The 14,503-nt window shown below is 58.1% G+C and overlaps 1 protein-coding gene across 4 annotated transcripts; it reads right to left on the bottom strand.

Annotated features, from left to right (window-relative positions):
• Positions 1–2,229: 2,229 nt before the first annotated feature.
• RAB9B (RAB9B, member RAS oncogene family) lies at positions 2,230–9,661 on the bottom strand. 4 transcript variants are annotated; one of them, XM_064518437.1, is made up of 5 exons: positions 9,579–9,661; positions 6,761–6,830; positions 6,471–6,589; positions 6,272–6,383; positions 2,230–5,558 (listed from the first exon to the last, which is right to left on the bottom strand). In XM_064518437.1, the coding sequence occupies exon 5, from the start codon at positions 5,511–5,513 to the stop codon at positions 4,908–4,910; it is 606 nt and encodes a 201-aa protein (XP_064374507.1). In that variant the 5' UTR covers positions 5,514–5,558; positions 6,272–6,383; positions 6,471–6,589; positions 6,761–6,830; positions 9,579–9,661; the 3' UTR covers positions 2,230–4,907. The 4 variants fall into 4 exon arrangements, with proteins under 4 accessions (XP_064374507.1, XP_064374510.1, XP_064374508.1 ...); XM_064518440.1 differs by having other exon boundaries at positions 6,272–6,410; XM_064518438.1 differs by lacking the exon at positions 9,579–9,661 and adding an exon at positions 7,607–8,777.
• Positions 9,662–14,503: the final 4,842 nt, after the last annotated feature.

Consider the following 14,503-nt stretch of genomic DNA (forward strand, 5'->3'; position numbering starts at 1 on the left):
TTTGAAATCCCGTTCGAGCAGGCAGCAGGCACAGCCACCCCCCCCCGGCGCCCCGCCGAGCCCCTTGGCTTGGGTAGGGACGGGAGAAGGGCTGCGACTGGCGAGCGGCCCTGCCCGCCGGGGCCAAGGCCTGGTGCCACGGAGGCCAGGCTCAGCTGGGCTGCCGGAAGGTCTCACGTGCCTCCCGGGCACCCGGCTGGTTGCTCTCCGTTCCCTGCGAGGTTTGGAGCTGCTCGCGCGATGCCCAGGGCCTCGCGGGGAGGACCGACGGCAGCACGAGCAGCCCCCGGAGACCAGAGCCTGGCGTCTGCACGTGGCCACCTGCGCCAGTCCCTGAGGGACCTCTCGAAGCCACCGGAAGACATGCAAAATCCCTGCCCCATCCTGCGAGCCCTGGGGCCCGGAGGGTAGCCACGCTGCCGTCTCTGTTTGCTTTGGACCCCGCAACCACCTCGGCAGCTAAACCACCGTTTCCTCAGCTTCACAGACTGCCGGGCACCGGTCAAGTCGACTCACCTGAGACCTGTGGGCAACCGCTGTCAGCTGGCATCACCTACCACCGCATCCTGCTCAGCAGAGCCATGAGTGCTCCCCACCCCAGAGCAGAGCGTGCCCGTGCCACCGGCACCGGGGCTGCGAGGCAGCTCCAGATAAGCCCCGAAGCCTGAGCAGAGCTCACGGAAAGCCTCCGAAAGGACAGCTTTGGACTCTTCCCTTCTTCTCCCTCATCCTTGCATGCACGCATGGAAACAGTCGCTGGAGAGTGCGTGCACCTTCTCACAGCTGTCCCGTGGAGAGGAGCCGGCCCTCAGACGGCTCCGAAGGGAAAGAGCCGCGCTCGGAGAACACAGGCAGCGTGAGCTGACGCGGGCGCTTGGTGCACGGCAGTGCCGCGGCGCCTGCAGCCGCTCGGGGCCACTTGGCTAACGGTTCTGGAGAAGATCTCAGTTTCCTCAGCCCGCCGAGCAGCTGCTTGGCCTTGCTGCTCCCCCAGGCAGCAAAATCCTCAAATCTTAATCAGGATTTAAGACCAACTGGCAGTATCAACGTTAAGAGCAACGAACAGCGAGGGCCAAGCCATGCCCACCAGTAACAGGGCTGCAGAAGGGAGGGACCAGGAGACCCCCCACCACCACGACACCTTTGCAAGCAGACAGGGACATTCACAGCCGCCGTTGCACATCGAAGCAGCACGCGCTTTCCTTTAGAGATGCTCTTCTGCCCTCCAGGGACCCATCCTCTCCCTGACTGCTCATGCCAAGAACCACTGAGCTCTCTGCTATTCCTCGCAACGGCCACATGGGGAGCGAGGGGACAGCCTCTCCCCTCTCCTGCCTCTGCCCCCCATTTTCTCCCAAATGTCTCAAATCACAGGAGGCAGCGGTAATGGTGGCCTTAGATCAGATCCTTGCTGACCCCAGGCCCAGCCCTGCTCAACCCTGCAACTTCTCCAGGGCTGGGAGCATCTCCCACCAGGTAACTTCAGCCTTCTGTTTTCAGCTGTATTTTGAAGTGGCTGAAATTAGATGCTGGAGGCCCTCAGATATTCCAGCAGCACATCTAAAAAGCAGCATTTCCAAGGGCTGGAAGCCCCAGGTCACCACCTCCGGCAGCACAGGCAGGAACCCCCAGGCGAGCGGACGCGAGAGGAGAATAAGCTCGAGGTTCTGCCAAGGCAAACAGCAGGCGAGGACTCCGCAAACACGGAGAAAGCCTCCAAGACCAGGTGACCATCTGCAAAAGAGGAATGCTGACAGGGCTGCTGGTAGGAAAGCGGAAGAAAACAGTTCCCATATGGCGATTTCTTTCTCAGCAAGCTATGGAAATTATCTCTGTGTTACAACCCCCTGGAGACCGAGGGACTGATTCCAAGATCACAGGAGGGAATCAAAGGAGAGCACAGTTTGTTGCTGTGAGCCCAGGCTAGAAATTAAATTGCAGTGACAGAGGGAAGCAATGCAAAATATTTGTTAGGAAAGTGTTTTCTGATATACTCTTGAACAGACAAATCTGGTCACTGGATTCAGCTTGTAAATGAGTTATTTTTCTTTAACTACTATTCTAGCTAGATACATCCAGGAATAACCAACAGTTTTGTTTAAAACAAAATGCTTTGATCCATTGGTGACTCTTCTCTGCCAGTTGGTATAACCAGCACAGCTCCACATCCCTGAGGAAAACAGGAGCTGGCTTGAACTTTGAGTAGAAAACCAAAAGCCACTTCTTGAATTTGCTTGAATACAACCACATTTTATTTGCTTAAATAAAGGTAGAATCTGTTTTACAATTCCAGTTCTGTAACAGTAGCAACGACCGCAGCAGCACGAGTGGACACAGAGAGGGGATGGCTGTTGGCATTGAACTTTGCGACGAAGAGTTCAAGATCCGTGCTCCTTTGGAAATTGTGCGTGTATCAGTTTAAAATAAATTAAACTATTTAAATGCAATACAAAACACTATACTCTTTTTAACGCATTTTAAAAATACATAGGCCTAATAAAATAGTTTTTAAAAATAACATCAACTATCCAATGTTGGTTGGAAATGAAGACAAGGTACTGTGTAACACCCTCCGCACTGGGAGGTTCTCCAGCGTCAGCAATCAGCATCGACGTGCACCCCAGGTCCTGCAAAGAGCACGCGGCATGTGTCCCTGCTATGTCACAGCTTGTCCAGCCTCTGCCCCCTCACAGGAGGTGCCAGTCCTCTCGCAGATCACGCGAGAACAAGGCTGGGAGAGCAGCACGGTTTCGCCTGAAGGGAACTCCCTCAACGTCTACTCCAGCGGGAGTGGATACCCTCAAAAACAGCCTGCAAACAAGGGCCTGAGCCTGTCCAGCCCCTCTAGACCCCTGCACAAACCAGCTCCAGTGGAATGTCTGTATCTGGAGCTGTTAACCAGAACCACAGGTCACAGTGTTTAGGAACCTGAAGAAAACATCAAGCAGTGTTAAACTGAAGAAAAATCTACAGAGGCCTGTAGAGGTCAGAAATTTAATTAAATAAACAATTTTACAACCTTCTAAAAATCTGTTGCACCTATGGAGGCAGAGCCTTCTCTCACACTTCAAGGGACCCAATTTTCCAGAGGCTGCAGGCACTCCCCATCCACCCTGCGGACACAGTGGGTGTTCAGCCCTGCTTACAAACCAGACCCCTCCAACGTGTATTTTGCTGTAAAGCTTCAGGTCCTTCCACATGGGACACAGGCAGAGGCTGCTTTGCTCTAAAGCACAGAGTAAATGAGGCTGCTGGATCGGAGCTGCACGATGCAGCATCCAGCAGCTCATCGCAGGGGGAACTGCGCTCAGCGGCTAGCTGATACACACTCAGGGGAGCTCTCCCGTGACAGGTCCCTAGGTGCTTACGGGCAAGGTCGTTAGAGCAGAGTCTTGGGCAAGCATATGCACGGGAAGTCGCAGGATGTGAGGTTATAATGGAAAAAGCAGCAGCTAGCAAGCACTGACCTCTTTGCTATGCACAGACAGCTTGGGACTGAAACCTAGCAGGGGCAGGAGCTGGGATTAGCGAAGCCTGGGATCCCTTCTTGAAGGTTTCCTGCCCCTCACATACCATTTTTCAGCAACCTTGAACAAAGGTGGAATCAGTCCAGATCTCTCCCCATCAGACAGAAAAAAAGCAGCCATTAACAAAGGCCAATTAACCGTGTGGATCCTCTCTACCAATAATGTCTGTCAGATGAGCTGCAGATAAAACGTACTGGATTCCCCTGTCGGCAGTCAGAGCCAGCACGGCTGCTGCGCTCAGCAGCGCCGTCCCCGACAGAGCAGGTAGCAGGTGAACAGTCCTATGTGCCGCATCCAGAACGAAACATCCAAGTTAAAGCGACTGAAGACACCGATCCGTCAACTAACGAAGCACAGTGGTCACCGGCCCCACGCACAGAATGAGCGGCTTTAACGGCTGACCGTGCGTGACTCCCCCAGCCACCTGGGCACCCAGGAGACATCCCACCCACCCACCACCCGGCCTGCTAGAGCTCATCGTCTCGGCACAGCAATCGCTTGTGACAGAAGCCAGCCGGCTGGTCAGGCTTCGTGCTCCCAATCTACTGGGCTCCTGAGACACTCTAAACCTTTTGACATGACCAGGAGGGTGTCCGCACAGGTCCTTTCCATCCAGGGCTATCCAGGGTGTGAGAAGCAACACCTGATGTTGAGCCTCCGGAAGAGATAAGGAAACATATATTAAACAGGAAGGAGCCAGTCTCTCCACAAAGTAACACCCATAACAAGACAAAGTTAGAGGGGGGGAAAAACAGACCAGAAACAGCCAGCTTCAAAGAACTGATGCTGCAGCATTCAAACACAGTTCCCTCTCCTTCATATGCTGCTTCAAATCACAGTACTAAACGCTCAGCACAGTTCAGTCTCAGGACAGGATGCACTTCTCCAAAGCAACAGATACACACATCTCAGTCACTCTGGTATTTGGCATTCTCACAGTTGCACAGGCTAAAGTCTCCCCAACAGGTTTTGTTCAGTATGCTGAGCAGACTTTCCTTTGGCAGTAAGGTCATGAGTTTAGTGGGTCTACTATTTTTCAGTTCAGGACTAGAATACTTCGAGGAGTGCCTTGTTCTGCAGGCAGTTCTTGGTAAAGATCAGATTCACTCTCTTCAGCTCTACCCAGTCCTTTAAACCCACTAAAAACAGGCAGAGATGGAAGCAGGACTACATTCACGTGTTCTTTGACAGCTCCCTCCTGTAGCTACATCCCCCGTGCATGAAAACTCTAGCTGGAATTTGCATGGAAAGGCTGCAACTCCTCGGTGAGCAACCCACCTATTGTCCTCGTGGCCGCCCTCCTCAGAGTGCCCTGAGCTGCTCGTGCTTATTCTGCTCCAGCCGCTGGTTCGAGGGAATTGCCCCGAGTGGCAGCTACCCTTAACAACAGGAAGACCCAGATTTGGAGCTGGAGTGCAGGTCAATGGTGTGGCCCAGCATACAGTGCTCTAGCTGTTCTTCTACTGCCAGCACCTGCCGCACGGCTTCCTCAAAGGCCACTGCCACATTGGTGTCATCCTTGGCACTAGTCTCCAGGTACGGATAGTTCCCGTTTTCCATGCACCAGGTCCGGGCCTCCTCTGTGCTCACTTGTCTTTCAAGTTTGTCTATCTTGTTGCCCAGAACTACAAATGGGAAGTGTTCGGGGTCCTTCACATCGGCATAATAGACAAACTCCTTCTGCCAGTTGCTGAGGTTCTCGAAGCTTTGTCGGTCGTCCACGCTAAAGGTCAGCAGGCAGCAGTCTGCTCCCCTGTAAAAGGGGGTTCGCAAGCTCTTGAATCTCTCCTGCCCTGCAGTGTCCCAAATCTGGAGGGTCACAAAACGTCCATCCACCTCCAGGTCCCGGTTTAAGAACTCCACACCAATCGTGTGGAAAGCCTGAGAGTCAAACTTGTTGGTGACATAGCGGTTCATGAGGGAACTCTTCCCGACTCCACCATCCCCGAGGAGAATGACCTTTAAGAGCAAGGACTTCCCACTCATGGCAGCAGGACGGAGGGGCACAGCACCACGGCAACCTACAGCGTTCTGAAACAGTACAAAATAGCTCTCTGAATCATGGATTCTGCAGAGAGCCACTCAGCTCAGTACCTAGGGCTCCTGTGCCAACACAGTGACCTTGTCTCCAGGGGTACTTATTACTGCTGAAGGAAAAAACCCTCGGTCCCTGAAATCTCCCTCAGTTGTTCTGTTCCTCTTCAGAAATGAAGCAGCAGAACACTGAGACTGTGGAGCTAGCTGGAACAAAGAACGCAAGTTTTGTGCTCCTCACAGTTATGGTGATATTCCCTGGAGTTTTAGGAAATAACTGCAAGTCCACTCTGGATTTCAAGTAAAATATTAACAGGATCTTTCTACTATTATCCTATCTTTGCATTATTTTGGGGAACGCAAAGCAAAACTCCAACTTTTGGATTTTGCTGGGGGTGAAATAGGAAAGATCTTGAATAGAATAAAGTATTGCCATCCCCATGTCTCAACAAGTTTTGTAAATAGGAGGCAATCTTTCTTATCAGAGCAACTGGCAGCGCAATTAGGCATTAGGCAAGCTTTCAGGCACACAAGTCTTCCATCAGGTCTGAAATGGAAGCAGCAGGTCTCCAAACTAAGTGCAAGTTGAGAACAACTGTTGAGAGTTTAGGTAGATATGTATCAATTACATTAAATTTAAGAGAAAGTTTTGTGCTCCTGAAAGCTTATCTAGTTTTTCCAAACATATCATCACTAGTTAAAAATCTTACCTTGCCTATGTCCTCAGAAACAGCAAAATATCACTGGGGAGCTCCATCACCAGGCCTTCTTTTTCGTCATACAGTCACTAGCTATTTCATTTGTTCTGTCTGACTTGCTATACTGCAAGGATGTGAAACACGTACAGGTCTAATATCAGCGTAAGTCATCCAGCAAACCACTCTTAACCACCCCAGAATGCTGACTCACCTTGCAAGTGGAGCAGCGCTCGTTTTCTGTGTGATCTCTACAGCTCTGAAGGGGTTTCCCGGGCACAGAGATGGCTTCTCGGCTGCTCTTTTTGGCAATGCTTTTTGCAGTCCAGTTTGCTAGGAAACAGATGCAAGCTCACATTGCGAGAACCCCAGGTTCCTTAGTCAGCAGCCACAACAGAAAGGCTAAGTGCAGACTAGCCTGCTCCCTCCCAGGGGTGTTCTAAAAGTCAGGGTAAAGGCCTCACACAGAATGAGAGACCTGTTTTGCTGCTGGCTGTACTGTACCTGCTCTAGAAAAACAGCACTTCTGTCTCCAGAACTGTCCAGGGAACACCTTCCTCCAGCATAACAGTCACTAAAAAAAAAAGAACAATCAGTCAGTGAGGTTGCCAGAGCTGGGCTCAGTGCACTGCCTCTGAATTTTTAATATTGTGCCAGGGTGGAAGAACAGCAGCAGAGCTCCAGGAAGCTGAATGCGCAGTTACTGATGACAGGAATAAAACAGCCAAGAACAAGGTGCTGAGGACAGTTTCTCTTGCCTTAAGTGTAACACATCTCATTTCTGACCAGGGCAGAGACTGTGCATCACAGATGCTAAACCTGAATAAGAGAGGAATAAGTTGAAGGCACTCTGGCATGAAGGCACAGGCTGCATAACCTGTTTCTCATCTCAGTCCTGAGGAAGTTAATATTCTAGGAAGCTGATTGCTTTGAACTGCTTGGCCTGCCTACCCACACACTCTGGAATCTGATCTGAGGATTGGACATGTACCTAAATCTGCTAATCAGAAGAATGAGCCAGCTGGTGCGAGCATGGTATGAAAGACGAAGAGATTTTGCTTGCTTACACCTGCTAGCAACATTCCTAGGAGGGGTGTGGACATGTGGCGCTGCTTCGTGATGACACCACCAACCAACCCCTGACAGAAACATAACTACTTGCCTCTGGTGGGATCAGCACTCCTATTCCTTCCAGGGCAAAAACCACTTTTTGCATTAACCCCAGTGGGGCCCTGCTCTACTTTGTTTCTTCTCTGTTCAGAGCTCTTTCAGCCAGCACCTGCCACAAAGCTAAAATCAGTAACTTCTGTTTAACTCTGTGGGCAGCACAGAAGCTAACTAAAGGCTCACCAATTTCACTTCCCCTGCACAAAAATACCCCGAGTCCAAGCCTTGCCGCACAGCTGAACTGACTCGATGGGTCTGGGGACATTTTAGAAGCATCTGTGCAACCAAGTGGCTCTAAGGCAAAGAACAAAATGACAAACGTCACAAGAGACAAACAGGAATTGCAGCATAGCTCCCTCTGGGCTGATGACTTTGGAAAACTCTCCCCTACGTAGGCAAGCTGTTCAAACCCCTTGCTCTCCCCATCCCAAGCCCTTGCTAAAGGGGGGCGTAAGCTGGTCCTTGCCCTGTCTCCCCTTTGCCCGTGCCAAAGTCCTTCCTGAAATAAGCCATCAGCCCCGACAGGAGTTTCCATTTAGAAAAGGTTTACAGCAGATAAGCAGTGACTAACAGTCACAGATGTTTCAAAAATGACTAACGGGTTATTACAGATTACTCCAAAGTCTGGCAGGTCAGCAGACTACTGACGGACGTGACACAGCCACGACACTGATGGGCACACAGCCCTCCACCACACCTGCAGCGGTGGCAATGTTTGTAGCCTGCGTTAGATTATTAGCCCTTTACAAGCTATTTGTAAGGACAATCTCAGCTCCCAGCAGAACACAAAACAAGCAAGTGAACGTATCCTTAGTGCAGGATACCAGCACTTGTCTGTGCATGAAATCAGAAGGGGGCACGTGTGGGTGTTGAGGAGCTGTATCAAGGATCCTGGCTCTCCCCGCTTCCAGGCCTTGGCTCCCTGCTTGACGGGAGGCGAGAGCTCGGAGGAGGACGACGAGGAGCCCAGGACCCTGCCTGGGCTGCCAGGTGCTCATCCAACGCCCCACGCGCTGCCGGCCCACAGCAGGACCAGCTCCTGCGAGGAGAGCCAGACGGCCATGCAGCGCCAGGCCGAGCTGTGCCCCTACGGTCCCATGCCACGGCGGTGGAGAAGGGCAGGGGGGATGGGGCCCCTGGGATGTGGTGGGGGGAAAGGAAGGGGGAATGGGGCCAAGGAGGACTGAGACACCCTACAACACAGGGTGCTGGTGGGGGAGGCTGAGGAGACTCCCCAGAGCCCCACAGCCCTGCCCGGGTGGGGGGGGGAACAGGGAAGGGAGGGGGCACCCTACAGCCCTACTCAGGGGGAAACAGGGATGGGGAGGCACCCCACAGCCCCTCAGCCCTGCCTGGGGAGGGAATGGGGGGGCACCCCACAGCCCTGCCCAGGGGGAAACAGGGATGGGGGGGCACCCCACAGCCCCTCAGCCCTGCCCAGGGGGGAATGGGGATGGAGGGGGCACCCCACAGCCCTGACCAGGAGCAAACAGGGATGGGGGGGCACCCCACAGCCCCTCAGCCCTGCCTGGGCGGAGGAATGGGGATTGGGGGGCACCCCACAGCCCTGCCCAGGGGGAAACAGGGATTGGGGGGCACCCCACAGCCCTGCCCAGGGGGAAACAGGGATGGGGGGGCACCCCACAGCTCCTTAACCCTGCCTGGGGGGGAATGGGGATGGGGGGCACCCCACAACACTGACCAGGGGGAAATGGGGATGGGGGGGCACCCCACAGCCCCTCAGCCCTGCCCAGGGGGGAAGTGAGGATGGGGGGGGGGCACCCCACAGCCCTGCCCGGGAGAAAATGGGGATGGGGGGCACCCCACAGCCCTGCCCGGGGGGAAGGGGGATGGGGGGCACCCCACAGCTCTGCCCAGGGGGAAACAGGGATTCGGGGGGCACCCCACGGCCCCGTCTGCGGAGAAATGGGGATGGGGGGGCACCCCTCAGGCCTGGCCAGGGGGGAATGGGGACGGGGGGGCACCCCACAGCCCTGCCCGAGGGGAAATGGGGATGGGGGGCACCCCTCAGACGTGCCGTGGGGCCCGGTCCCCACAGGACCCGGCTCCCGAGCGGGAAGGGGGCCGAGGAGAGAGCGCCCGGGGACAGAGCCCGCGGCGGGGCCGGGAAATGGCGGCGGCGGCCCGCCCTTACCTCCCCTCGGCGTCGCCGCTCCGCGCCGCCGCGCCCACCTGACCCGCCGGGGGCAGGTGCCGGCCACGCCCCGCGCATGCGCCAGCCCCGCCCCTGCGCCAGCCCCGCCCGGCGGCCCCTCCCGCCCACCCCGGCCCCACATGTCACCTCCTGCCGCCTCCATGTCCCCTCCTGTCCCCCATGGTCCCTCCTGCTGCCCCCATGTCCCCTTCTGCCACCCCATGGTCCCTCCTGCCGCCCTATGTCCTCTCCTGCCACCCCCATGGCCCCTCCTGTCACCCCAACGTACCCTCCTATCACCCCCATGTCCCCTCCTGCCGCCCCATGTCCCCTCCTGCCACCCCCATTGCCCCCTCCTGTCACCTCCATGGCTGTCATATTCACACATCCTCCCCTCCTGTCACCCCCATGGCCCCTCCTGTCCCCACATCGCCCCCTCCCGTCACCCCCATGGCCCCTCCTGTCGCCTTCCTGTCCCACTTTGTCCCCAGCTCTTACCCTCCTGTCACCCTGCTGCCCGCTGCTGTCTCCTCCTATTCTCCTTCTTTTCCCTCCCTGTCACCCAAATGTCCCTTCCTGTCCCCTCACTGTCACCATCATGTCCTCACACTGTCCCAGGCGAGGTGTGGCCATTGCCCTCCTCAACCTCGTGGTGGCCCTCACCCTCATGGTGGCCCTCCTCCCGGTGGCCCTCCTCTCCCTCGCCGTGTGAGCAGCCTGAAGGGGGGATTTTTGCCGCTTTGCCGGGTGGGACACAGAAAGCCACCACCGGGCAGGGGTGAAGCATTGAGGTGCCTCAGAGGGACGTCAGCCCCGGTGGAGCTCTCCCCAGCGCACCGCGGGCTAATTACAAAAAGCTCCTTAATTGGGTCCAGCCGGTGGGTGCTGGCGCCCCGGGGTGCTGCGCGGGGCGGGAGGACGCGGCGGGGGGGACGCCCAGGACGGTTTTCCAGGTTGGTCCCACGTAGGCCTCGGAGTCGCTCGATCCCATTATTCCTCGTTACTTATTCATTAGCGATTATTCATTAGCACGACGTCTCCGCGCCCCCGGCGCCCGGGCCGGCCCCGAACGCCTCACGGTTTCGGGGGGGCCAGCAAAGAGCCGCGGTGCCCCCCCGGCACGCTCCCCCCGGGCGCCGCAGCTGCGGCGGAGCCAACCGCGGGGCCGGGCCGCCAGCGGGGAGCGGAGCAACAAAACCGCTTTTCATGGCCTAATCCTTTGTGCGCAGCCCCGGGCAGGGGAGGCGAGGCACAATGTCTGCTGTGTGAGGCAGCTGCTCCCGAAAATCCCGGCCCCCCTCGGCCGGCAGCTGCTCCGGGCCGGTGCCGCGGGCCCGCCGGAGGGGACGAAGCAGCACCTCACCCGGGCGCGCTTGCCTGCACACGTCGGGCTGCGGTCGGAGAAGACGGGGAAAAAATTCCTTCCCGCGTTGCCGCCCCCAAATTTTTCCGACTCAGACCCGCGCCAGGCTCCAGCCCTTGTCTCTCCTTGGCAGACGGCGGCGGATGCCGGGAGGGAGGCACGGCACAGCAGAGCCTCCGGCCGAGCCGGGCGCGGAGGCTGCGGTGGAGAGGCCACTACAACCCGCCGGCAAAACCACACGAACGTCAGCCTTCAGCGCTTTCAATTCTTCTTTTTAAAGGGTAAACGCGGTTGCAGCCCCGCAACCCTCGGCCTTTGCCCCCTCGGCCTGGGAGCAGCCAGGTGCAATAGCTCCCTGCTCCTCTCCTGCCGACCGGGCTTTCCCGGGACACCAGCCAAAGTATTTGGTTGGCGAATCCACCTCCACCTCCTCCATAACAGGGCGCAGCAGCCTGCTCAGCCGCCCTGGAGCCACGCAGAAGCGAGGAAACCCTGCTGGCACCAGGAGCCCTCAGCGTGCAGTCGCGGGGGGTCACCAGCAGCCCAAAGCCTTGCCCCAGGGATCCCCGCTCCCGGCAGTGCCAGAGGCACCCAAGGGTCAAGCCCACAAACCCAACCCTGCAAGGGTGGAAAAGCCTCCCCCAGGCAAGGGCTGAGGCTGGCTCGAGGTGAAGGGAAGGCTGGGCCAGCAGCCATGCTCCCAGCACACCCAGCCTCGCAGGCAAAGCCAGCCCAGGTCCAAGCGCGATGTTCCAGGCAGAGGACACCGCTCTGCTCCCTAAAGCAGGAGGAACAGCCAAGCAGCACCCACCAGGGAGCTGGCCACCCAAGCACAGTGATGGCCTCTCCTCGAGGGTGCACTCAGTGCTGTGGTGGGGGGCTGCTGGGGCAGGCAGCAGCCTTGTGCCAGGCTATCCCACTGCAGGAAGGCAACAGGGAGTGCCCCATCCTGCCTCCCAGGACCCGAGCCCAATCCAGACCCTCCCACAGCCACACAGGAGCCTCCGCAAAAGCCCCAGAGCACTCCAGTGCTGGGACTCACCAAGCAGGGAACCATCTGTGGTTCTCTGGGCAACGCCAAGGCCCCAGTGTCACAGCACCAAGAGACCTTCCCACCCCCCAGGCAAGCCAGGCTGCAAGCCTGCACCTTCAAAGAAGCCACAAGCCTTAGGTAGGTCATTAGATTTTTTTTATTTTATAATAAACTTTCATTTTTTTCCCCCAAGGAAGACAAATTGTGAGTGAGGCCACAGAACACCACCAGTGAAGAGTATGCGAGACAGACCCAGGTCACAGGCCAGATGAGAAAGGAGCCCCACTCCCCCATGCTGGAGGGGTCCATCCCATGAGCTCCACAGCCCTTGCTCATCTCCCCAGCACACTTGAGCAAGATCAGCGCTGACAACAGGAGTCTGCTGGGCAGCAAGGACAAGGCTGGGTCAGGTCAGGCAATGGATGGATTCGGAGGGGACCATGCTTTGTCCCCCTCCACCTGCTGAGGCTGCCAGCAAGGTGGGACAGTGGGTTAGACACAGCTGTTTTCTGTACACATACATGATGTAAATTTAAAAAAACAGATGATTTAATTCAAAGCAAAAAAATTAAGTGTTGGCTCTTCCTGCCAGGCCATCTCACTCTAGGAAGACTTCACACACTCCTTCTCCTGCTCAATGGCTGAAAGAGAAGAGACAGCTCCATTAGCCTCAGGGTTTTTCAGAGAAACGCCCATTGGAGAAGGCTGCAGAGCAACTGCAGCCTTTGGCACCCAATTTTAGTTTGGCCCCAACATGTAGGTAACCAGTCAGAGGGCAACAGGGGACACAGGCATGGGTGACAGCAAGATAGGCATCCACCTCTTGCTTTCCTCAGGGAAGTCAAGCCCCAACACAAGCCTGGGGCAGCTGCTCTGCACACCAGGAGGGACCCACCACCGTGGGGGTAGCAGAGCCCTCCCGGGCATCCGAAGGCTCTACAGAGCCCGGTCCTGCCTCTCCAGGGCTCCAGACCCAGAGGAAAAAACAGTAAAACTGACCAAAAATGCCTCTCTGCTGGATTCCTCAGCAGTGAGGTCAGCACACAAGACACCCACTCCAGCAAGGCATGCCTCCCCCAGGAGGGGGGCTCCTGCAGCCCAGGGAGGGGCTCGCCAGGACCCAGCTCCAGCCCCTGCTCCCCCCCCACCAGCAGCGGCCCCGGGGGCTGCACCAGGGGGCCCCAGGGCGATGGGACCCCGGCAGGACCGAGCACCGCGCCCCGCTGCACTCACTCTCCTTGGAGGGCAGCGTGTTCTTCTCCTCCGTGTTGGTCTTCTTCAGCTTCTTCTTGTCGAATTTCTCCACCTCCGACAGGTCCGGCTTGTCGCACATCTTGCCTGCGGGCACCGGGGCGGTCGGGGGGGCGGGATGGGGCCGGCAGCGCAGACAAAGGCGCCCCCCCCCTCCCCGCCGCCGCGGACAATAGCGCAGGGCGGAGCGCGCCGCCGCCCCGGCCCCGCCCTGCACCCCCCGGCCCCGCTCCCCGGTAGGGCGGGCACCCCCGGGAGCCCCCCCCTTCTGCGCTCCCCGGGGCACAAATGCACCCCCCTCCCCAACGGTGCATACATGCATGCACGCACCCCCCCCGGCCCCGCTCCCCGGTGCACGCGGGCACACCGGGAGCCCCCGCCCTGCACCCTCGGGGCACACCGGGACCCGCCCTGCCAGACCCGCACCCACACGGACCCCCCCCCAGCTGCACGCAACCGGGACAACTCCCCCCGCCCCAGCCGCGCACGCAGCCCCCGGGCCCGGGGCGGCCCCGCCGCGGGAGCCCCCGCCGCGCCCGGGGCCGCACCTCGGTGCCGCCGCGGCGCGCTGCTCCGCCGCTCGCCCAGGTGAGTGTGGAGCGCGCCGCGTGGGGCGGCGCCTTATATACCCCGGCCGCCGCCCAGCCCGCGCGCTCCCATTGGCTGCCCGCTGAGCCTGCTGGGAAATGTAGTTCCTCACCCTGTTGCCGCGCCGGGGAGCACCTGGGAGCGAACTACTGCTCCCGAGATGCCTCGCGGTGGGGGGGCGCGGCGCTTCCCGGGGCCGCGCACTGGTGTGCGTATGTGTGTACTCAGCCGTGGGTGTGTGTGTGTACAGCCGTGTCTGTGTGTACTCAGCCGTGGGTGGTGCCTACACACCCTTATGGGCACCCATGGACACAGCCTGCACGGCCCCCCGCCCTGCCCACTCCCCTCTGCGCACACACAGGCGCACAGAGTGCTGCACACACACCCTGCATGCATGCACACCCCAGCACGGCACACACCCTGTGCACACACACCCCCAGCCCTGCACACACCCCCTGTGCACACACACACACACAGCCCTGCACACACCCCCTGTGCACACACAGCCCAACACACACACCCTGTGCACACACACACACACCCCCAGTCCTGCACACACCGGCGCATATGCACCCCCGGCCTGCACACACCCAGCCCTACCCACACTGCTTTGCACACCCAGCCCTGCACACCCCTTGCACACCCCCCAGCACAGCCTGTGCACACGCACACCCTGCACACCCCCACGCC

Source organism: Dromaius novaehollandiae, chromosome 11, assembly GCF_036370855.1.
Source record: "Dromaius novaehollandiae isolate bDroNov1 chromosome 11, bDroNov1.hap1, whole genome shotgun sequence".
NCBI lineage: Eukaryota > Metazoa > Chordata > Aves > Casuariiformes > Dromaiidae > Dromaius > Dromaius novaehollandiae.